General features: G+C 37.8%; 1 protein-coding gene across 21 annotated transcripts in view; it reads left to right on the top strand.

The window, feature by feature from the left end:
* Nucleotides 1–1387: 1387 nt before the first annotated feature.
* The window catches only part of MLLT10 (MLLT10 histone lysine methyltransferase DOT1L cofactor), a 198267-nt gene continuing 173956 nt past the window's right edge, over nucleotides 1388–25698 (top strand). For 7 of the 21 annotated variants that reach the window (XM_019755984.2, XM_019755988.2, XM_019755990.2 and 4 more), the window contains exons 1-3: nucleotides 1917–2148; nucleotides 2321–2480; nucleotides 5040–5119. In XM_019755984.2, coding sequence (XP_019611543.1) covers nucleotides 2321–2480; nucleotides 5040–5119 — 240 coding nt within the window. In that variant the 5' untranslated portion in view covers nucleotides 1917–2148. Of the gene's footprint in view, nucleotides 1503–1720; nucleotides 1806–1903; nucleotides 2175–2320; nucleotides 3302–3663; nucleotides 3839–5039; nucleotides 5120–17419; nucleotides 17606–25698 lie in introns of those variants that run through there. The other 14 variants (XM_019755993.2, XM_019755992.2, XM_074324871.1 and 11 more) reach the window with 12 other exon arrangements.

A 25698-nucleotide genomic window follows, 5' to 3' on the forward strand; every position in this document is an offset into this window, starting at 1 on the left:
TTTGGGAAGGGAAGTTTCACAATGATTTTAACTCAGAGTTCCTCTTCATTAGGAGTCGGAACCTGAGCAGGAGTTGGATATTAAAGTGGTATCCTTTGTAAAAGGTAAAGATAAAATACACAGCTAAGATACGCAAAACAATATAGGTTTGTTGGAAGGCAGTTTTAGTTTTATAAATATCAATGACATTTTAAGAACATAATCATTATATGTTCAGAAATTTATTGTGGCCATTCCCCCCAAAAGCATTTGCATTTTATAAGTATGTAATCTTATAGTCATATTTTCTAAATTCAGTAATAGAGCTAAAAAAGAATTCTCATTTTTGCGTGTCTCTTTAGTGTACATATTTTCCCTATCTTAAACTTTTAATAGATTTCCGTTACTGTTGGTTTCTCACTGAGTTTTGGAATGTTTGAATATATTTGCTAATATATGCTTGCATTGTATTATAATTCTTAAATATATTTCTAGAGATTAATTTGAAATAGTAAAAAGTCATGCTACCATTTTTTTCCTTTATGAGAACATTTGGAATGTTTTTAAATCTTAAACCATTCTCTTTGGGTGACTGTCCAGGAGAACTTCCTTCATCCTTTGGCATTGTATATAATCTCTTTTTCAAGATCTTCACTTTATATTGCTAATTCCTGATAAGCAACCATTTTGTACCTGCAAGGTATTAATAACCAAAGCCATGAATTTGCCTTATAAGTATACATTTAAACAATGTATATTTCTATTTCATGCTAAACTTTTACAATTAGGCACTTTTTGCCTAAAATCAGTATTGGGCATACAAGGATACATAGGGGATAGGGCAACTGTGGAAGTTTTTACAGCTCAAAACTACTCAGTATCCAGCTAATTAATCTATTCAGACAGACCTAATCCATTTTCTGTTTGTATGTGAGGAGCGAGCCCCCATCTTTCTGCCACTTAAATGACCTTAAAAAAAAAGTGACCTTAAATTTTTAAGAGTAAATTTATATTACAGAGCCAGATCAGAGAAATCCTCAGTCAAAATTGGACTATAGTCTCGTGGTGTTAAGTATGATTTGGTGACTGACTAGAACTTGCGTTCCTTCATTCTTTAGTATCGTATAACTGCATTTTCCAGATCATCACATTATATTTCCATTTGCACTCCATGTTTAACAACCATTTGCACTCCTACAAGGCAAGGTGAGGGTAGCCTTGGTGTTCCCTCTCGGAGTATATCCAGCACCCAGGCTTTTGACCTTCAGTCTGTGATGCACTTCCATTTGTCACTGGGGCCAATGTGCTGTGTAAATGGGCGGCAGATTTGGTGGCCCTTCCACTGGCTGAACTTTGGGTCGAGTCCAGGATGTGAATTTAATGGGTGGAAACGCTGGGGCGGTACAGTGAAGTTAGCACCGCCAACTGAAGGAGGCCATGCTTCATTGCACCCTTCATGTGAGCTGGCATACTTGCCCTAGCCTTGTTACCCACGGGCTAGTTCTGGAGGAAAAGGCCGGCAGGTAGGTTCTCAGTGCAGGAAGATGCCCCCGGGAGACCCCTCCAGCTACTCTTGACAGGACGCCCTCCCTTCAGGCCTTCGGCATTCTCCTCCCCTCCCCCTGAGGCCTCTTCACGGCGTGCACACGCAACCCGCGCGACTAGCGCTGCAGAGGCAGCCTTAACGTCCACGCCCCCGCGTGCGCGCCCCCGCGCCCTCCCGTTGGCTCGTTTCGTCCTCGACGCGCCGCCGGCCACACTCGCTCCCACCTCCCAGCACACTTCAGCGGCGGCGAGCGGCGCAGAGGAGGGGAAAGCGCCCGGAGGTAGGCCGAGGCTGCGGGCCAGACGCGGCGGCGCGCACGCAGGCCTCGCCTCTCCCGGGCAGTTTCCCTCACGCCGGCCTCAGGGCGAGCGCGCACGCCGAGTGACGCTCGGAGGAGGAAGCGCAGCCCGGTTCCCCTCCCTCGCTGCCCCTGGCCCAGCGGGAGCTCCCCCAGTGCGCCTGTGCGGAGGCCTACTTGATTATGTGTGCCCTCTCCGGGCTCCAGCGTTAGCGGCCGGGTGGAGGTGGGGAGGGAAGAAGACGAGGAGGAGGAGGCGGAGGAGGCGGTGGAGGGGAGGTGGGGGGAGTCAGCAAGGACATGGCTCCTGACTCCTGTGCGGAACGTGAGTGACTGAGCGGCAAAGCCCGAGTGAGCGAGCGGCCGAGCGGCGGGCGGGTGCCTGGGGCGCCGGGAGGGAGCGGGGGCGCGGGTTGCTGTGTGTGTGTGTGTGTGGGGGGGGCAGCACTAACTGGCTTGCAAGTGTTTTTTAATGGTCCCCCCCAACTCCCTCTTAGATGGTCTCTAGCGACCGGCCCGTGTCACTGGAGGACGAGGTCTCCCATAGTATGAAGGAGATGATTGGAGGCTGTTGCGTTTGCTCAGACGAGAGAGGCTGGGCCGAGAACCCGCTGGTTTATTGCGACGGGCACGGCTGCAGCGTCGCGGTGCATCAAGGTAAACACCCAACCGCCCGCCTGGCCGAACCCGGCCTGCTTCCAACAGTCACCGCTTCCCCCACCTTGGCTGCAACTGCCAGTTCCCTCTCGCCCCTCCCCCCGCCCCGCCCCGTTCTGCGGCCCGGGATTGACTCCGAGGGTCTGCGGCGGGGCGCAGGGGGGTGTGCGTTGTGCATGTGGGAGAAAGTGCGTGTGGCCTGGACTGTCATGTGATTCGGCGCTCACTCTCTCAAGTGTCATTTGGCTGCAGCCTGCGCCCGGAGCCGTGGGTCTGGAGACTTTCCGAGGCGGTGTTTGGAGGAAGGGGGTGCGGGGCCTCCGGGGGGCCTGTGGGGGGCTGGGTGTGCGCCCCTCGGTCGTGTCATGGTGGCTGTGGGTGGGTTTGGGCACGTGGAGACCCCTCCCCCTTCATGCCCGCTCCCTTCTGCCGCAGTGTGTCAGAGGACTTCCTGTGGCAAGGAATCAGGCTCGGAACGCAACTCGCTGCGCTGGGGCGAGGGAGAGGGAGTGGGGGGCAAGGGGTCGCCTTGCCGCTTTAGATTAGGGAGGGAGGCGCCCGCTGCTGCACCCCAAGCTTTCTGGTGGAGACCCTGCTACTGCGGACTGGGAACTTCCTGCGGAGAAGACGGCGGAAGGTCGCCGCCGCAGTCGTGCTGCTGCAGGAGTGGGTTGGCTGAGCTGCCCTGGGCTGCTGGATGAGGCTGATCAGTGGCCGCTTCAGGCCACTTCCTCAGCTTTAGTGACTGAAGAGAAGAGGAGTTGGTGGTGCCACCAGTGACTTGGGGATCATCTTAGTTTATTTCTGGGTGTTAACAATCGGTGAGTTTTTTTGATTTACAAAAAGCGGAGGACACTAATAAGATACTTTTCTGGGCATGGAAGTTTCTGACCTTTTCCACTTGATGTGGTAAGGAGTTGAGGTTGAAACAATCTTGGTAATTTTTTGGTGGTTCTTATACTCTTCTTATTATTTACCAATTCGCCCTCTTCCCATTTATGAATCTGGCATTGAGTGATGGATGTCAGGAGCTAAAGTGCTTTCTTTTTTATAGAATGGGAATCTCAGAACTGGGAAGGGAGACTTCAGAAGTAGTGAATTTAACTTAATCTGAGGATGCAGTTATTACCATTTTCTTTTAAAGAAGAGCAAATTTGCACACCTGTCTTTTTTTTTTTTAAAGGAGGGTGCAGCTCACAGTGGCCCATGCGGGGATCGAACCAGCAACCTTAGTGTTACCAGCACAACGCTCTAACCAATTGAGCTAACCTGCCACTCCAAATACACCTTTCTTTTTTAAAGAATAAAAACAATGTGTGTCCAAACTACATACTGATTTTAAGGCCTTAGAAAACAAGGTACATAGTATTTCCATTACAGTGTTCGTTGGTATTTGTGGAGGAATTTCTTATGAGTTGGATGAAAAATTATCAAGTTTTGATAAGTAATCCCATCTCAAAATAGAAAATGTTCATTCAAGTCTTAATTTCTTTCTCTATTAGTATAAAATATATTTCTGAAATAAAATATAAGTTTTGGACACTGATGTTACGTTTCTTGGCAGATGGAATGTTTTTACTCTGACATATTCACAAATTTTAAAATGGATTAGAAGCTTAGCTTTGGGGGTTTTAAAAATTTGTGCTGGTTTTACATTCTTCAATTGCCTTCCAGTATTTTAGATATTTTCAAGTTTCCTCTGAGGAAGATCATTTGAGGATATCAATTGGATATTAGTGTTTTTAGGTTTTGGGGAAAATAGCAATTTTGGGTTAATTAAATATTAATATAACAATTTTTTTAAACAACTAGACTTAGATATGTGATATATACTCAGAACACTTGTTGGGACACTCACATTATATATTTAGAAGTGTGCACTTTACTTTCTTTTTTTAAATAATGGCTTTATTGAGATGTAATCCACATAGCATATAATTCACCCACTTAAAGTGTACAATTCATGGGTTTTTACCACAATCAATTTTCAAACATTTTCATCACCCTAACAAGACCTTGGACCCCATTAACAGTTACTCCATTTCTCCCCAACTCCCCAACCACTCTTTGTCTCTATAGATTAAACTATAGAAGCATTTCACTCCTACATTTCATTTTTCTTTTCTGCAGTATCTGTTGCTCATTTTGAAAGGTGATTTGGAAATATTTTCCTTAGATTTATCTAAAATGCTTGCTATCTAAACTGCAGGATATAGGCACGAATGAATGAATTTTTGAGTTAGTCTATGTAAAAAATCTGTGTTAAATTTTATCCAGTATTTGTCCCATCATAAGAGAACAAATAATTAAAATTTATAATGTTTTTACTTATTTAAATGAAATAAAAGATTGGCATTATAACATTTTTATTACAATATACAATTTCAACTAGGTAAAATATGAGACAAATATAAATATGAATGTTTTAATTCTCTACAAAGCAGGTGGTTTACGTGAATAGTTTGAGAGGTAGTTAGTTGAATAGGGCTTGAACGCATATTTGATTTTCCATAATTCCTTAATCTTAACATATTTTAAAACATTTTTACTTCCCAACAGCTTGCTATGGCATTGTTCAAGTACCCACTGGACCATGGTTTTGCAGGAAATGTGAATCTCAGGAGAGAGCAGCCAGAGTGGTAAGGAATGTTTATCAAAAACATTAAATACTTCACTGAGTAGCTTAGGATGCTACACACTCATGTTTCAGTTTGAAGGGTTGCCAGTCTTTTGTTCAAATATTGAATTTGGGTCAAATATTGACTTGCAGTTTTAAACTGATTTTATAAAATCTGAAAAACAAATTGAACTACGTAAGTATATGTTGACGGATACTTTGAGCAGATAAAGTATAAAGTTGTATTTGGGCTTTATTAGCCTTACTTACTGGTTTAAAGGTTAAATCGGCTAATCATGTTAGAATATAATGGCAGTAGGACATAAGGAAGTTAAATTAATAGTTTGGCCAAGTTCTGTTTAATGAATTAAAAAAAAATCACAAGAATTTAATGATTTATATTCTTTTTACTACATCTGCACATGTATAGTTTAACTTTGAATGCTCAGTATTTTCAGACATTCAGTCCCTTTGGCAAAGCAACATAAAGATCTTTCTTTTTTATTTGACTGGCTACCTTCTTTCTGAACACTTTTGTAAACCTCTGGTAAGAAAGAGGGGAGATATTGTTTATTCTTTGTGGCCAAAAGCATTTTTCCAGTTGAACTTTTGGAACTATCAGGGAGAAATAAATTTAATTTTCATTAATCATATAAAAGCATTACCATTTGCAATACGATAGTTCCTTTTGGTGTTGACTAGAGAATTTGACAGAAGGTAGAAGACAAATATTTCAACTTCTCTACATGCATAGTAAACATAGAATCTTATTTTTGTGTGGGCAATGCCTGAATGAAATTCAGAACAATATTCTGTTGATATATTTTGTTTGTGTGTGAGAATGCACTGTAGTAGAATTATAGCTATTTTTCTAGTGTTAGAATAATGGGAATTAGCAAATGGAGGATGAAATCAATTACATAAATTTTAGGACTTGATGAGGTATGTAGAGGTCTACTTTGCATTTTTCGCCTCTTTGTAGCATGTTATGTTTTGGGGTTGATGGATCACCGAGCAAAGGAAGTTCTGCTTTAATTTATTAGTAAACGCTGACAGTTAAGGTGAGGCTGTTCCAGGAGGTGTCACAGTAGATTCAGGGTCAGAGAAAAATTAGAAAGCAGAAAGGTGGGTAATAAGAGAGGGAGGATAAAGATGCTGTGAATGGGGAGTCTAGAATGCCAGCATTATTTGTCTCAAATGCCACTTGTTGCATGTTTCCTTTTATCACTGAGGGCATGGTCAACATACCGTTGTTTCCCCGAAAATAAGACCTAGTTGGACAATCAGCTCTAATGTGTCTTTTGGAGCAAAAATTAATATAAGGCCCGGTCTTATTTTACTATACTATAAGACTGGGACTAATATAATATAATATAATATAATATAATATAATATAATATAAAATACTGGGTATGATAATAATGTAATACCGGGTATAATATAATATAACATAACATAATACCGGGTCTTATATTACTTTTTGCTCCAAAAGACGCATTAAAGCTGATTGTTCGGCTAGGTCTTATTTTCGGGGAAACGGTATCAAAGTAAATAATGTGGTTATCTTAGAAAGTATATTGGAGGATGCATTTTATTTCAGGTTTATTTGGTGAGATGTGGGGGCAATTAAAGGTTTTGAAGAAGAGGCACAACCTCTTCTAAATTATTATAGTATAAATTATAAAAGATAGGGACCTTTGTAAGACAAAAACTTATTTCAAGTTTAAATAAGCAAAGAAAGAACATTTTATTACAAAGATACAGAAACTAAGAACCCGAACATGGAAATGTATACATGACTTAGAAAGGGAATTGAATTAGTCTTAATCTTATTTCTGTTTTTCTCTGTGTCTGCTTCATTCTTTTCCTTTCTGCAGATTTATTCTGTGACTTCAACAATCAATAGCTAACTTTTTTGACTGTTTACTGTCAGATTCTGTGCTAAATGTTCAATACGCATCATCTCCTTTAATTATTCTATCAAATCAATGAGGTAGACATTCTCTTACTCTCATTTTATGGATAAGGACATCATAGTTTTAAGAGAAATATATATCTAGTTGGAGTCTGAGCTGTGATTAATCTGTCAACTACCATGTTGTATGTTGCGTCCTGTGGTGAAAGATGGCCATACTTCAGCTCCTAATATTTTCTATTTCCTATCTCAAGAGACTAAATCTCACTCTGAATCTCACGTTCCTTTGGGACAAAACAAAACGAAAAAACCTCTGGCTTTGCTTGGAAGAGATGCCTCGCTCTGGACCAGTTAGGCATGGCTAGACAATAGGACTGAATTGTTTACACACAGTTAGGGTGATCTCTGGGTTTCGGATAGCTCACTTCTCAGAGAAAGGGTATTACTGGCTGGTGATATCTAGACAGATACTGAAGAATAAAAACCTAGAACAATAAAGTAGCATTTTTAGACAAGTAGTTGGATAGTTTATAGAATGGATTTGAAAGGAGAGGTTAGAAACTAAAAGACTTAGGGTGTTATTACTATAAAACGGGGAGTAGAAAGGGAGGGAATAGAAAGGAAGGGAGGGAGCATTTTGAAGGATGACATGACAAATGGATATTGGGTAAAGGAAGGAAGGGAAATAATCAAAGATGATTCTGAGATGTCAAGGTTGATCATTCTGGAATAGTGATACCATTAATAGAATAATAGTAATAGAGGAAATTTGAAGAGTAAGAAAATTTTTGTTTTGGGCACGTTGGTTTTGATGCTGCTAGGATTTTTCATTGGATATTTAGGATTAAAATAATGAAGTAAAGTTAAAGTTGGAGCTACATAGAAGACTTTGAACCAAATAATATTTTTTCTTAGAAGTGAATGTAGAACTATGGTTAATGGCCGAATGTGGGAGAGTAAGAGAACAGGTTACCAAGGATGGATAATGAGCTGTCAGGAAAGGAGAACCTGCAGGTACAGTAGCAACACGGTCAGTTGGTTTTTTAGGAAAGAATAGTTGATAGTGGCGTTGTTGTCAAGGATGCTGGACTAAGAAACGTTCTTGAGACAGCAATTGTAGTTCCCTGGTTTGGGCAGAACGCTCATTATAGGGCATCAAAGAGAGTAGGTTGTAGGCTTAGACTGAATGTTGCAAAAGTAAAGAAAGAAGAAAATAATAGACAGGCGTTGAGGGCAAATTTGCTTTTTTTTTCTTTCTTTTTTTTTTTTTTAATATTGGGGTAGGTGAGCAGTGTTTTTATTGGGGAACAGTGTGTATTTCCAGGACTTTTTTCCAAGTCAAGTTGTTGTCCTTTCAATCTTAGTTGTGGAGGGCGCAGCTCAGCTCCAGGTCCAATTGCCGTTTCTAGTTGCAGGGGGCACAGCCCACCATCCCTTGCGGGAGTTGAGGAATTGAACTGGGAACCTTGTGGTTGAGAGCCCACTACCGCCTGAGCCATTGGGCTGGCTCCTGCTTGGTATTTAAGGGAAGCACTTTGTCGCTGGGTATTCATTGTTCAGAAAAATCACTTCAGTGGCATTATTCACCTCAAGTGTGAATATGTATTTTTGCTGAAAACTTTTTAGTGAACTTAAACTATTTACTAATCGTTATCACAGTGGTTAGATGTTAAAATACTGCTGACTATTTTTGTATTTAACATGTATTTGTTCTTAATTACCACAGGCTGAAGAGATTTATAGAAATTTTATCTATATAGATAATTTTAATGAGATACAGACAGGATATTTTTATATTTTAAGTATTCTACTTTGAAAACATGTGGAGAGTGGATCATGCAAAAAAAATACAATGACCAAAAGCCCATTACGAATTTGTATTATTTAGGAATTGTTAAATGAAAGCCTATTCCTTTCCTACAGGGTGAGCTGTAAGTTTTTCCTACTGCTCTGCCTGTTTTTATTGCAGTTCTTCCTGGTTTCTTACAGGAGGAACTGCTGGATGGAATCAAAAGTGAGGTTTTAGGGATTGACCTAGGATTGTATTATTTTATTTTTTAATTTCTGCTTAATGAAGATACATAATGCAAACAAATCACTATAAATCTGTAATACCATATAATTGTATACTTAACTGTATCAATTCTATTTAATTGTAATTAAAATTATATTCATATATATTTAATTATCACAGTTTTGAACAATATAGGATGTAAAATGAATACATATATATTCCGCACTCAGAATGAACAAATGTTACTTCTTCATATTTGCTTCAATTCTTCTCTTCTACTTACAAAAAAAACAAATTAAAAAATTAAGTTAAAGTTTTTTCTGTACTCTTCCTCAATACTCTGAGTCAACCATTATGCTTTAGTGTCCGTTGGGCCCTTCTATAGATACATTTTTCCAGTTTACTGGAATATACGATATGTGAAATGTATTCCTCAGTTTATTGTAATTCCTTCAGTTTATTGGGATATAAGATATATGAGGAATGTAAGGAAAATGAGGAATAATTGGTGTATAACATTATATTAGTTTAAGGTATACGAGATAATGATATATATATATATTACAAAATGATTACCACAGTAATTTTAATTAAGTTCCATCACCTCACATAGTTGCAAAAATTTTTTCTTTTGATGAGAATTTTTAGATTTACTGCTCTGTTAGCAACTTTCAAATACACAACACAGCCTTGTTAATTATAGTTATTATGCAGTACATTACATCCCGAGGAAGTTACCTTTTGACTACCTTCACCCATTTCCCCCAGCCACCGCCTGCTGCTTCTGGTAACACCAGTAGGTTCTCTCTCTGAGTTTGGTTTTTTAGATTCCACAAATAAGTGAGATCATATAGCATTTGACTTCCTCTGTCATAGTGCCTTCAAGGTCCATTTGTGTTGTGGCAAATGGCAGGATTTCCTTATTTTTTTATGGCTGAATAATATTCCATTTGTGTGCGTGTGTGTGTGTGTGTGTGTGTGTGTACACACATATACCAACATCTATGTTTTTAGTGCTTAATACTACACATTTATATTCATAAACACCATTTAGTATTGTGTTATTTTACAGGAATATACCATACTGTATATGTATTCTGTACTTATGATATAGCTATATCGATACAGACTGATCTAATTCATTCTTTTTATCTGCTTTTTAGTATTCTGTTGTAGAATGTAGCACAATTTAATTCCCTTATTGATTGTCATTCAGGTTTCCAGTTTTTTCCAATCACAAATAGGGTTCAAATGAACATCCTTATAAATTTAAGGATGGTACTTTAAAAAAATACAGTTTAAGAATCTATATTGATAGGCAAGTTTAATTTATTTATATTTATAGTAATGACTGATACATCTTGGCTGATTTTTAAAATTTTATTTTGTGTTACCTGTTTACCATACTTGCCCCATCTCTCTTTTCCTTCAGTCGGAGTAATTGAGTGTTCTTTATTTCTCTTCTGAAAAACCTGTACTGATTTGGAGGTTATATGTTCTATTTCTTTTTAGTATTTGTCCTTAAAATTTTAATGTTCATACTTTATATTTTTCTAAAACTAATTTCTATACTCCTCTTGAACAAATCCAAGGTTAGGATCCCTTTTACTCCCTCTGTTTTCCTTGCAAAACCTGTGCTACTATGTTCTGTATTTTAATTCCACTTTTTTCTTAATTATTAGTTTCAGGTGTACAAAACAATGCAATAGTTAGACATTTCACCCCTCACAAAGTGATAACCCCTCTCCCCCAATCTATTGCCCCTCTGACATCATATATATCTATTACAATTCCGTTGACTGTACTCCATATCCTGTGATTATATATATATATTAAATTATAGTTGACATACAATATTATTCAGCTTCAGGTGTACACTGCAGTGGTCAAGCATCTACACCGTCCATGAAGTGGTCTCCCTAATAAGATATGTGCCCATTTGACACCCTACAAAATCTTTACAACATTATTGATTATATTCCCCAAACTGTCTTTTGTATCCCTGTGGCAATATTGTAGTTACCAAGTTATACTGTCTAATCCTTCCCCTTCTCCCTCATCCCCATCCCCCTTCCACTTTATTTTTAATCTTCCAAATTAGTAGTTGTGTGTTTCTTTTTTAATAATCATCTACAATTTAGACTTAACATTACTGACTTTTTTGTGTGCAACTCAGTTTTTTGTTTCCCTTGCTGCTTTATGGGTTGTTTTTATCTTTTTGAAAAATTTTGGTTTTTTTTTTTTTTTTTTCCTTTTTAGGGTCTGTGGTTAGTAAGTTGTAAGTAAGCTGTATCAGTCTTTTTATGTCTAAGAATATCATTATTTTGATTTCTTGTATGCTAGTTTGAATTCTAGGATAATAGTTGTTTTCCTGTAACTAAAGCTTTTATTGTAGCTTGTCTTCTGGTGTCTATTTCTGCGAACAGGAAGTCTGTTGACAGTCTGTTTATTCTGCTTGAGAGAGGTGATCTACTTTTTCATTCTGAGGACTCAGTGTTTTTCTTCCATTTTGGAAAATTTTCTGCTCTGTGTGTTCAAATATTATCACCTTCCCATTGTATTTTTTTCTCCTGGACCTGTTACTTAGGTGTATGCTTGGGATTCCCATTTTTTCTTCATACCTTTTAATTTCCTTTTCATATTTTCTGCCTTATCTCTGCATTACAGATAATCTCTTTAGCTCTGCCTTCAAATTTATGCTCATTGTTAATCTGTGAGTTTCTTTTTCTGTGTGAATCATATGTAGAGTTTCTATTTTTATTTTTCAATTTGCTTTTTTTTCATAGTATCTTGCTATTATTGCTTTAAGGATTATATTCTTTCCTTTATTATTTGAACATTTAATGCATACGTACTTTAAAACTCCTTAGAGATTTTGGAATTCTTTCATTTGTTTTGTTTGTTAACTCTGGTGGTAGATGTCTTCATATACTTTGTAATTTTTGACTGTGAGCTAATCTTCAGGAGTTGTCTTCCTTAAGATTCCTTTTCCTCTAACCTGAGTTTGTGAAAATGTCACTGTGGGGAGCTTTGCATTTGCTCTGCAACTGTTAAGAATTGCCTTTGGCTGCTGGTAACAAAGACCAGATTATAATGGCTTCTAAAAATTAGGAATTTATAAATTTACAAATTCTTTTATTCAAGTTCAGAAAGGCATTTTAAAGCTTTTAGTTAGGATAGCTCTGTGAAGTCATTAGGGATCAGACTACTGTACAGACCTTAGCACATGGTTTTCATTTTCAGGGTTGTCCCACAGTCATAGCATAGCAGCTGGAACTGTAGTCGCTGTGACTGCAGAAAGAAGGGGAAAGGGAGGGTTAAAAGTTATTCACCTCATACCTGAGTTATGTTCTTAAACAAGTTTTCTTAGAAGCCCCACTCGACAATATATGCTTAATTTTACTGTCTCTTAATTGTTAGACTGCAAAATATAGGCCCATTGATGAACTGAATAAAATTGGAATTCTCTTAGTAGGCAGGAAGGGGAAAATGAATTTGGGGTTGGTAACTAGAAGATTCTGTCACCATTTGCCCAGTGAGGTTCATTCCTGCAGACCAGTTTTTTGTTTGTTTCTTGGCTTGGATTCCTGCCCCCTTTAGTTAATGGATTTTGAGCCCCACACTCTCTCAGCATTTGCTTGACTTTCCTGTTTTTCTACGGTGACTCCTCATGTCCAGAACAGGCATCTCACTTGAGTGTAGCTTCTCCAGTTTTAGTGGTCCAGGCTATTGTTTTCTAAGACAGATTTCTCTTTGGTGGTGGGATAGGCCCTTACCAGCTCCTGGCCTTGCAGGGAACCCAGTTAGAGCTCTTCTTCACTTTTAGGGTCTATACTGTTGCCATAGTCAACCCCAACCATAGGGGGTATGCATTAGATCCCATACTGTCAATGACTGCCTCAGCTTCAACTAACGTTTATTGTTTTAGCTTTTAAGTGCTTTTTAAAAATGTCTACCAGCTGGAGATTTACCTTTATCTACATAATTGAAAATTGTTCTCAGATTTATTTGTCCTTGATCTGCGTGTGAGAAGGCAGGATAGGGTAGCTATAGTTGATTTTTTTTTTAAATTATCATATATGGTATAACTTTTTCCATTTTATTTCTGTATAGCTTTTCAGTCTGTATACTTTAAATAGAGTGGCTTCAAGGTTAAACGTTTGCTAACCTTTTTTCTTACTGCTGATTTCGTATCTAATACTTGCTTTTAAAAAATTCAGTATAGCATCCTAAGTTCTTATAGCTTTGAGATTTTGAAAAGTTAACAGATTTAGTGCTTACTACCATAGATAAAATAGCAAGTAGCCAATTTCCCTTGTCTCTCTTCTTGAATTCCTTTCTTTCCTGTGAGAAAAGCCTAGCACAACTTAGGTGCTTAATACTTGTTTGTGTCCTTTTCTAACCTGCCTACGGTAACTAGTAAGAGAAATGGAAACATAAGGGTACTTTGATATATTGCCCAGCATGTGGTACCTGTTTATTCCATTTTTTTGGTTAAGATTTAATTTTTATGTTTATCAAAGTGATAAATGCATAGTCAAAATCATGTAGTACCAAAATCTCTCACACACAAAATAGTACTTTGCTGCTTGACTCTCGAACCCTCATCTCATTCCCCAGAGGCAACCCCTTTTTGGAATGGGTAAGCAGCTATTTTTGACAAATCATTTTTAGATGTTGCCTTTCAGTGTATCACAAATTTTGGTTAAATCAGTAGTGTTAAATAGTAATATTTACATGATTATAACTATTTACATATTTTGTTAATTTCTGACCCAAGTGTACTATGATTATTTTTACTATGATTATTTTCTTGTGTTAATTTCTGTTTTTTTCTTTTTGTCCTGGGATTAATAATTGTCTTATATTTTCATTTGCTTTGTGTTCTTTATTTAAGGCTAAATCTTTGTATACCCTCTAATCGCTTCTTCATGTAATCTTTCATTGGTTAGTAAAATTAGGTAGTCTGTAAATTCAATTTTCCTTTTCTTCTCTTTACCTTCTCCTTTCCTTTTCCTCTCCCTCTCCGTCTCCTCAGCCTCTCCTCTGTCTTTCCTCCTCCTTCTCCCTCTTCCTCTCCTCCCCACTTCCTTCTCTCTCTTTCCCTCTTCTTCTGCCTCCTCTCCTCTCCCTGTCTTCTTCTCTTTTCCCTATTCTACCTCTTCTTTCTCCTCTTTGACCTTTCCCTCTTCCTCCTTTCTGTTTTAAACCAGTAGACCTTCCTCTGGGTACCATCTCCCTGCTGCCATCTGGGCTGGTTTCTGTTTAAGCCTGGAGCTTCCCTTCACTGTTATCTTGGGAGTTTCTTCCTGCTTATTTTGGATTCCCTGTTTTCTAACTCCTTACTCCCCCATTTCTTCATCTTTAGTGGTTTATTTCCTTGTTTTGATGGGCACATCTTGTAGCAGCTTCATAGGAAAAGGTGTGTGAGAAGTCAATTTTTTAAAGATTTTGAGTGTCTGATAAAATTGGTAGCTTTACCATCTTGATTGATAGTTTAGCTGAATAGAATTCTTTTTTTTTTTTTTTTTAAGATTTTATTGGGGAAAGGGAGCAGGACTTTATTGGGGAACAGTGTGTACTTCCAGACCCCTTTTTTTCCAAGTCAAGTTGTTGTTCTTTCAGTTTTAGTTGTGGAGGGTGCCATTCAGCTTCAAGTTGTTTCCTTTCAGTCTTAGTTATGGAGGGTGCAGCTCAGCTCCAGGTCCTGTTGCCGTTGCTAGTTGCAGGGGGTACAGCCCACCATCCCTTGCAGGACTCGAGGAGTTGAACCGGCAACCTTGTGGTTGAGAGCCTGCGCTCCAACCAACTGAGCCATCCGGGAGGCAGCTCAGCTCAAGGTGCCCTGTTCAATCTTAGTTGCAGGGAGCAGAGCCCACCATCCGTTGCCGGACTCGAGGAATTGAACCGGCAACCCTGTGGTTGAGAGCCCACTGGCCCATGTGGGAATCGAACGGGCAGCCTTCAGAGTTAGGAGCATGGAGCTCTAACCGCCTGAACCACCGGGCCGGCCCTGAATAGAATTTTTGGTTGGTAATCATTTCCCTTCATAATTTGAAGATATTTCTCCATTGCTTTTTAGCGTTCAGTGTTTCTGTTAAGTTCCATGAAGTTCTGATTTTTAATCCTTTGTATGTAATTGTTCTCTGGATTTAGTATTTTTTCTGTATCCATCTATTTGTGATGTTTTTCATGGTAGTGTGCGTTCCCTCATTCATTGTACTGGGCACACAGTGGCCTTTTGATTTAGTGAATCATGTTGGAAACCTGAGTTCAGCTAAGAGAAATATTTTTTGAATTATTTCTTTGATAATTCCCACAGTTCTGTTGTCATTGTTTGTTTTTTCTGTATGTTTCTTTATCTGGATGCTGGACTTTTTGAACTAATCTTCTGTTGTTTTTTTTATATTTGTGTTTCTTTTGTTCTACTTTCTTAGGCAGTTCCTTACTTTATCTTTCAACCCTTAACTTAAATTTCTAAATTTCATTACACTTTTAATTTCCAAGGGCTCTTTTTTTTAAAAATTTTTATTGGGGAATATTGAGAAATAGTGTGTTTCTCCAGGGCCCATCATCTCCAAGTCGATGTCCTTCAGTCTAGCTGTGGAGGGTGCAGCTCAGCTCCAAGTCCAGTTGCCATTTTCAATCTTAGTTGCAGGGGTCACAGCCCACCATCCCATGCGGGAATTGAACCGGCAACCCTGTTGTTCAGAGCTCGCGCTGTAACCAACTGAGCCATCCGGCTGCCCCCTAAGGGCTCTTTTATGCTCTAAATGCTCATTTTTTATCTTTTGTTGTTTCTTGGATTCAGTATTTTCTCTTAACTATGAGTTTATTAATCAGAGGGTTTTTGTTTTGTTTCAGTTTTCTGAAGTTTTCTTCTCCTGGGACTCTTTTCTCAGTTCCTTTGTACTGTTTGTTTTGGTCTGTGTTATTAAAGACTTTGCTTAAAAATCTGGTTACTCTTAGCCATGAAGCTATGAAGCTCCTAATGAGTTGATTGGAAGATCTCTGTGTGGGCAGGGATTGTTGGCTGATTGGCTTCATTATAGGTGATCTAGCTGGGTTCTTTCATTAGGAGACCACCAACTGGTTAATTTATTCAGAAAAAAATCCTCTAGTCATCCATTTGGGACTGACTGACCTGGTTACCAATATTTTTTGATCCAGGTGGCTGCTGTAATTTTACTATTTAGAATTCGATTTTCAGTTAATTCTTTTATATTCAGTGTGGTACCCCTTTCCTCAGCTCTGCCTGATGTCCCCAAGTCCAAATTTTCTTGTTTACCCTTTCTGCAGTTTTTAGGATGGGAGAGAGACCAGGTACCTGGTAATGTGTAGTAGAGAAGGAGCTTGGGAAGGGGTGGTGTTGATTGTTTTTCAGATTATACCCAGTCCCTCCTGTTCTTAGCTTCACCTGAACCCATTCCTCCCAGATATATATACCACCACTGTGCATGTGCGACCCCTGCCCGCAGTGCCTGGTACCTAAAGTTCCTCCAGTTTCTGATGCTACGTGGTCTCAGACACATTGCTTTTGGGCTTGTCTTACTGCAGCAACCTTTTCTGATCTAAGTCATTTACTACTTGTCTCCTTTCTAGCTTCCAAAATTGTATAGTTGTTGTCTTCCCTTATGTTCTTGTTGTCTTTGTGGCTTTATGCCCTTTTTTCTCATTCAGTGGAATTGTAGGAAGGAGAGGATGTAGTTTTCAAGTAGAATTAAGTACCTGTGCTTGTGATACACTCTTCCCATTTCTCCCAGGATCTTGTTTTATCTTTTAGTCTGTCTTTTTTACTTGATTCCCCCCCCCCCCCAGCTCACAAACGTTTGAATCTTCCCATAGATTCTACTTTCTCTTTACGTTTTTTCACCTTTTTGTCTTTTCCCTTTCACTTCCTGAAAGAATAAAACCTTAGTTGGTATCTCTGCTTTTTCAATTGTCTACTATAGTCCAGCCTCTTAGTTGTGCTTAATGATTGAGGTATAACTTAGTTTTCATTTTAAACAATAGCATATGAAATCTGCATTTGCTATAACACTCTGATCATGGACACTGTCCATGTTGTCTCTCAGTGACTATTATATAAAGATCCGTATATAAGAAAGTCTTTTAATAATTTAGCATCAGGAAAATTGTCTCCCTTGCAGATCTGGTATACTTCCTCCTTTTTCGTAGCACATTCTGTTTTTCTTTTTGTTCTGGCTACCAGGCAGCCCAGAACCAAATCTGGTCTTTAGTTACATCAGTTTTATTAATCTGATTATTAGTGTATTTGTTTCCTCCTCCTCCTCCTGTGGGGTTTAGAACTTCACCTCTTATCTCTGTTTCTCTGCGTGTTGATTTCATTCTCTCATACTACAGACTCTCTACTTCATGAGGCTGGAACCATGACTGCTGGCAGCTCTTGGCTCTCATCTTCCCAGCCCCTTCTACCAGAAGAAGGGGCTCTCTTGAAGAAGCCTGGGAAGGACTCTGATTCACCTGTCTTGGATGATGTACCCACCATCCCTGTGGCTGGAGTGGGGAGGGTACTATGAATGGCAACCCTCACTAGAACTACATAGTTGGAGTCAGGGGTAAGAGAGTTTCCCTAAATCAGGGGGATGTCCCTCATATTGATTTTATGTTTATTTTTCTATTTTTTTATTGTTATAACACAGGTCCTTTATTTGTAGGCTGCCTCAGATCCTTTTCTGAAAAAAAATTTAGGTATAAATAAATACATAAAATATCACAAACTCCTATTCATTCACCCTTCATACCATTGCATTTGGCTATTAAGTCTACCACTCTGGATTTTGTTAACTTCAAATGGCCATGTGTAAAATTTTTCCAGTTTTCATTCTACTTGATCTACTTTCAGCATTTAAAACCGTGATCACTCCATCTTTCTTGCAACTTTCTCATGACTTCTGGGAAGCCGCTTTCTTTTCTTACCTCTTTAAACATTGCCTCTTGATTCCTGTTTGGCATCACTTCCTTACTTCTTTAAAATTGAATTTACATGATTGCTTTTCTGGCCTGTTTATTTCACTAACTTACCTGAGGTAAACTTATGCATGCTATGGATGCCTCTAGGCATCAATATCACCTGAACAGTTTTTTTCAGCCTTTACATCTGTATTTGCAGTTGTCTTCTGGATATCTATCTAGGTGTCAGCATTTTAAATTGAATCTACTTCTCTGGTCACTGACATAATCTAAGCCCTGTTTTTTTGGTATACGTTATTATAGGTTTAAATTACTTAATTTTTGATAAGGTGATATATTAATATGGTGCAAAAAATGTAAAAAGATATACAGTGAAAGTTCTTTCTCTTAAATCTCTCTTGTTTGTCCAGTTTTGCTTCCCAACTTCCCATTGTTGTTTGTTCCTCATTCATTTTCCTAGTTTATGCATGTACATACTTTATATAATATAGTTTATGCGAGTGCGTACTTTATATAATACTAGGTTGGTGCAAAAGTAATTGTAGTTTTTGCAATTATTTTTAACCTTTTAGGCCACAATTACTTTTGCACCAACCTAGTACATGTAGACTCTTGTTTTTCTTTTTTCTTCAGGGTAACACATACTTAATTCATACAGTGAACTTCTCCCTTATCTTCTCTCCTTTTCAGTAGTCTCCCTCTGTTTCAAGATTATCTCCTACAAAGCAAATATGACTGTTGTTTCCCAGTTTCCTATAGTGTTTTTTTCCTTCTGCAAAGAAATAAAATTTTATTTTCTCTAATCCTGTTTTTTCATTAAAATTTTAAAAAAAATTTTCAATAGTTGACATTCAATATTTTATATCATTACAGGTGTATAGCATCATGGTTAGACATTTATGTAATTTATGATGTGATCCCCTGATAAGTCTAGTACCCACGTGGCACCATACATAGTTATTATAATATTATTGACTATATTCTCTGTGCCGTACTTTTCATCCCCGTGACTATTTTGTAACTACCAATTTGTACTTCTTAATCCTTTCAGTATTTTTACCCAGTCCCCCAACCCCACTCCCATCTGGCAACCGTCAAAATGTTCTCTGTATCTATGAGTTTGTTTCTGTTTTGTTTGTTCGTTCTTTAGATTCCACATGAAAGCGGGATCATATGGTATTTGTTTTTCTCTGTCTGATTTATTTCATTTAGCATATTACCCTCTAGGTTCACCCATGTTATTGCAAATGGTAAGCTTTCATTCTTTTTTTATGGCCAAGTAATAATCCGTTGTATATATGTACCACATCTTCTTTATTCCTGTACTGTGTTGTAACTATTGGTGCAGGGAAAAGTTTTTTCAGGTCCACAGTATTTTCACTAAAAGTGTTGTATTTCACCCTTACACATTTAATTTTTGAATAGAGTATGGCTGAGTAACCCCCTCCCACAACCCCCAACACTATGAAAAATCTAGTTCTGTAGTTATTCAGTAGCGTCAGAAATTTATGGTAGTATATTCTAGAGCCAAATAGAAATTACAGCTGCTCTAACGCGATATAAACTCATCTTTTTCCATTTATCTGTTTCTATCCCTTCTATTTTCACTTTCCCCACTCCATCTTCTGCATAGCTGTGAACAGACTAATAACCCCAAAAGATTTCTACATACTATTCTCCAGAGATGATTCTCTTAAGTGCTATGCTGTCCTTTAGATTATAGTTTGAGCAAGTAACTAGAAGTGTTAAGACATATGTATATGTGACTGTCTTCATCTTGATGTTATTTAAGAATAGGAGGAAAATGAAAATAGCATCAATGTTGTGAGATTAAGTGTGTCATCAGGTATAAGGACACTGTTCTTCATGTTTGGATCTTTTCTGAGGTTTATTAGTTTTTGCCATTGTATGTATATGTTTTAACTCCCTTGTTCTTACGTTATTCCCTTTTTCTTTAAAGTTAAGATGGAGATATTTAGATGAGCTGTATCTCTGTTCAGGAAAGTTTCATTTTACTTAGACTTTCCAGAAGATTTTTGTTTTAATCTTCTTTGGCAACACATGATTAATATTTATGGATGTTTGACTGCTTTTGGTAACTGATTTTTTGGGAAGTGCTGAGTTTTCTCTCCCAGACACTATTTATCCTTTGGTCTTCTTTGATGTGTGGATGATAGATGTCACAGTATGTTTCTTTTGTCATTTGTACAAATAACCATATAAAGCTATAAAAGTAATAATATGCTTATCCAAAGACTCCTAATTTCTTTGGACCAACCTGTGCATTTTAAATTACTCCTTTGTGTGTGTGTAGGATTTTCTTATTTTTGTCAGGTATATGATTCAAAGAAAAAAGGGTATACCCAGTATATGGACAATTAAAGCAAAATAATAAAGTGAACGTCCACATACTTACCAACCAAGCTTAATGTGTAGATCATTGTTCATACCTTGTTGTGCCTCTCTTTGATTGCGTTCCACTCTTTCCCTGAAGGAAACACTTTGTGAATTCTATATTAATTTTTCTTGGTTCTTTTCAGTTTCATTTCTAAACATTGTGTAGTTGTGGCTGTTTTTAACTTCATGTAAATGGAATAATACTCTTGATTTCTTTTGATTCACAGTATATTTTTGAGATTGATCTACTTAATGCATGTAGCCGTAGTTGATTCATTTTCATTGTAGTATAATATTTCGGCATGTGAGGTACACCACTATCCAGTCTGCTGTCCTTGGACATGTAGATTTTTGTCAGTGTTTTGCAAATTTGAACAATCACTATTGTGAATATTCTTGTACATGTGCAAGAATTTCTCTAGCTCACTACTCTTCAAACTGCTGGGTATGCTCCAAAAAGGATCATAAAGTCAATTTAGTGGGGAGCAACCAGCATTAAAAAATGAAATGGAACAGGAAAAAATTCAGTTTTTTCAGTATCCTGTGTGTGTCTACAGGATTGCAATATAAGACATTTTTTAAGAGTGGTTCATGGTCAAAAGTTTGAGAGACACAATTCTAGGATATATACTTAGAAGTGGAGTTGCTGGGTTGTCAGGAAGGCCAGTCTATTTTCAGAAGTGGTTGTTTCACTTCACTTTCCCACCAGTGAATGGCTACTTTGTTCTACATCCTTACCTGGTGCCTGATATGTCAATCTTTTTAACTTTAGTCATTTTGGTAGTTGTGTGGGTGTATGTCATTGTGGTTTTTGCTTTGTAATTCTCTGATTACTAATGATGGTGAGCTCCTTTTTGTATACTTATAGGCCATTTGGATTTTCTCATTTGTGACTTGGAGATGGCTTCTCTATGTTAGTGGTTCTTTTTTTTATTCGTTTAATGAAAAGTTCTTAATTTCAATGTCAGCATAGTCAGTGTTTTTTTCTTTTATGGTTAGTGCTTTTTGTGACCTGTTAAAGAAATCTTTTCCTAACTTGAAGTCATGAAATTATTCTCTTATATAATCTTCTAAAATAATTTTTTTCCTGCTTTTCACATTTAGCTCTATAACCAACCCATCTGGATTTGATTTTGTGATTGGCATAAAATAGGAAAAATATATATTTATTTTATACATATTATATATTTATTTTATAAATATTATGTTAATTTGTAATATATGTTGCATATTATATTAAATAGAAACATCCAGTTGTTTTAACACCATTCTTTCCTGCTGTACAGTGGCACTATGTCATAAATCAGCAGTTCATACATGTGTGGTTTGTTTCTGGATGTTCTGTACTTGATTTGTCTTATCTTTGTGCCAATACCACAGTTTTCAAATTACTCTAGCTTATGAGTCTGGACGTGAAATATCAGATAAAATTAGTCCTTTACTCTTTCTCTTTTTTCAGTATTTTGCCTATTGCTCTTTGCATTTGATAACCATTTAGTATTATATTCTACAAAAAATCCTTTTGGTGTTTTGATTGGCTTTGCATTGATTCTGTAAATCAATGTGAGACTTTTTTGCAGTTTGTCTTTCCATCTATGCACATGATAATCTGCAAGTATTAGGTTTTCTTTTAAAAAAGAAACATAAAATTTACCATTTTAACCTTTTCTGAGTATGCAATCCAGTGGCATTAAGTACATTCATAATGATGTATAACCATCCCCATTATCTATATCCAGAACTTTCAAAAATTATTTAAAAAATATGGATGACATGCAATATTATATTAGTTTCAGGTGTGCAACATAGTGATTAGACAGTTATATATCTTATAAAATGATCACCCTAATAAGTCTAGTAACTATCTAACACCATGCAGTTATTACAGTACTGTTGACTGTATTTCCTATGCTGTACTTTCCATCCCCGTGACTAATTTTATCACTGGCAGTTTGTACTTAATCCCCTTCACTTTTTGTCCATCTCCCCACCATTTACCCCCGTCTGGCAACCATCAGTTTGTTCTCCATATCTATGAGTTTGTTTTTGTTTTGCTTGTTTACTTTGTTTTTAGATTCTACATATAAGTGAAATCATATGGTATTTGTCTTTCTGTGTCTGGCTTACTTCACTTAGCGTAGTACCCTCTAGGTCCATCCATGTTGTTGCAAGTGACAATATTTCATTTATTTTTATGGCTGAGTAAGATTCCATTGTATATACCTATGTGCCATATCTTATTTATCCATTCGTTTGTTGATGGACATCTAGGATGGCTCTATATCTTGACTATTGTAAATAATGTTGCAGTGAATATAGGGATGCATGTGTCTTTTCGAATTAAGTGGTTTCAATTTCTTCGGATAAGTACTCGGAAGTGGAATTTCTGGGTAATACGGTAATTCTATTTTTAATTTTTTGAGGAATCTTCAAATTATTTTTCATAGTGTCTGCAGCAAGCAGTTTGCAAACCCACTAACAATGCGCAAGGGTTCCTTTTTCTCCACATTCTTGCCAACACTTAATCTTTGTTGTCTTTTTTGTGGTTTTGATGTGCATTTGTCTGATGATTAGTGACGATGAGCATCTTTTTATGTATCTATTGGCCATCTGTATTTCCTCTTTGGAGAAATGTCTGTTCAGTTCCTCTACCCATTTTTTAATCAGATAGTTTTTTTTATTTAATTTTTTATTGGGGAATATTGGGGAACAGTATGTTTTTCCAGGACCTATCAGCTCCAAATCCGGTGGACGTTTTTAGTCTAGTTGCGGGGGGCACAGCCCACCATCCCATGCAGGAATTGAACCGGCAACCTTGTTGTTAAGAGCTCGCGCTCTAGCCATCTTGCCAACCCTCCGGCAACTCAGTGGCAGCTCGTCTGCAATTAAGTTGTGGAGGGCGCGGCTCACTGGCCCATGTGGGAATCGAACCGGGAACCCTGTTAAGAGCTTCTGCTCTAACCAGCTGAGCCATCTGGCCCCCCCAATTAGGTAGTTTTTTTGATGTTGAGTTGTATGAATTCTTTATATAGTTTAGATATTAACCCCTTATTGGATATATTATGCAGAACTTTTTCATCACCCCAAACTCTATACCTGTTAAATAATAACTCCCCATTCTACCCTCTCCCCAGCTGACTGATTCTTTTTTTAAAATAGAATTTACTGGGTTAACATTGGCTAGTTACATAAGTTTCATGTGTACAATTCATGTGTATCATCTGTATATTGCATTGTGTGCTCACCACCCAAAGTCTAGTCTCCTTACATCTTTACCCTCTTCATTCTCCCCCCATACTTTCTACGTTCTGTCTTTATGAATTAGTCTACTGTAGATACCTGATATAAGTGGGATCATATAATATGTCTTTTGTATCAGGCTTATTTCATTTAGTTTAATGTTTTGAATGTTCATTCATATTGTAGGTGTGTTAAAATTTACTGCCTTTTTATGGCTGGTATACCACATTTTGTTTATCCATTCATCTGTTGATGGACACTTGGGTTGTTTCTCCCTTTTGACTATTGTGAATAATGCTGCTATGAACATTAGTGTACAAATATCTTTTTGAGTCCCTCTTCAGTTTTTTTGGGTATATATTTAGAGTGGAATTGCTGGATCATATGGTTATTCTGTGTTCAACTTTGAAGAATGGCCAAAATGTTTTTCACAGAGGCGACACTATTTTCCATTCCTACCAGCAGTGCATGAGGATTTCAATTTCTCCACATGTTCTCCAGCTCTTCTTTTTTTTTATTATAGCCATGCCAGTGGCGTGAAGTGGTATTTCCTTGTGGTTTTGATTTGTATTTCCATAGTGATTAGTGATGCTGAGTATCTTTTCGGCCATTTGTAAATCATCTTTGGAGAAATGCCTTTTCAGTCATTTACCTATTTTGTAATTGGGTTGTCTTTTTGTTGTTGAACTGTTAAGAGTTCTTTACCTAGTTCTGGGTTTGAACTCTGAGTAAATATATGATTTGCAAATATTTTCTTGTATTCTGTGGGTTGTTTTTTCACTCTCAGATGCAGAAAGTTTTAATTTTTATGAAGTTCGGTTTATCTACTTTTGGTTTTTGTTGCCTGTGCTTTGGTGTCATATTAAAAAAATCATTGCCAACTCCAGGGTCACAAAGACTTCCCCTGTTTTTTAAAGTGTTTTTTAAGTTTTAGCCCTTAGGTTTAGGTCCTTGAGTTATGTTTAGGTCCTTATGTTTAGCTCCATTTTGAGTTAATTTTTGTATATGGTGTAAGTAAGGTAAAGGTCCATTTTCATTATTTTGCTTGTGGATATCCAACTTTCCCAGAACCACTTGTTGAAAAAAGAGTCCTTTCTGTATTGAATGTTTTGTTTTTTTTTTGTAGCTTTTTTTCCCATCATACTTTTTCTATCTTTTAAGATTTTTTTATTGGGGGGAGGGGTACAGGACTTTATTGGGGGAACAGTGTACTTTCAGGACTTTTTTCCAAGTCAAGTTGTTGTCCTTTCAGTCTTAGCTGTGGAGGGCACAGCTCAGGTCCAGGTCCAGTTGCCATTGCCAGTTGCTGGGGCGCAGCCCACCATCCCTTGCGGGAGTTGAAACTGCAACCTTGTGGTTGAGAGCCCCGCGTTCCAACCAACTGAGCCATCCGGGAGGCAGCTCAGCTCAAGGTGCCGTGTTCAGTCTTAGTTGCAGGGGCGCTGCCCACCATCCCTTGTGGGACTCGAGGAGTTGAACTGGCAACCTTGTGGTTGAAAGCCCACAGGCCCATGTGGGAATCGAACCGGCAGCCTTTGGAGTTAGGAGCATGAGCTCTAACCACCTGAGCCACCAGGCCAGCCCTCTATTGAATGATTTGACTTTCCTTGTCAAAAATCCTTTGACCATATATGCAAGGATTTATTTGTGCGCTCTTCATTCTTTTGCATCACTCATGATTGTCTTTATGCCAGTTACACAGTTTTGATTACTGTAGCTATTTAGTAGGTTTTGAATCAGGAAGTGTGAGTCCTCCAACTTTGTTCTTCATTTTCAAGATTGTTTTGGTTATTCAGGGTCCCTGGAGATACCACATGAATTTTAGGAGATTAGTGTACGTTTGGTCCTGTCCAAAATGTCCATGGAGATGTTTGGTCCTGTCCAAAGTATCCATGAGCATATTTGGTCCATGGCAAATGTCCCTGATGTTTTGGTCCTGTCAAAAACATTCACACTTAGAAAACATCCCTGGGTTCTAATAGCTGATAACGTTTATTTATACTTTTGGTTTACAGATTAATTCCTAAAAAACACTTTATTGTCATGTTTTATTGGTCCAATAATTGTGTTGTGGTTGTATTGCCAATAATAACCCTTCGTT

This window comes from Rhinolophus sinicus, linkage group LG02 (assembly GCF_036562045.2).
Source record: "Rhinolophus sinicus isolate RSC01 linkage group LG02, ASM3656204v1, whole genome shotgun sequence".
Taxonomy (NCBI): Eukaryota; Metazoa; Chordata; class Mammalia; order Chiroptera; family Rhinolophidae; genus Rhinolophus; species Rhinolophus sinicus.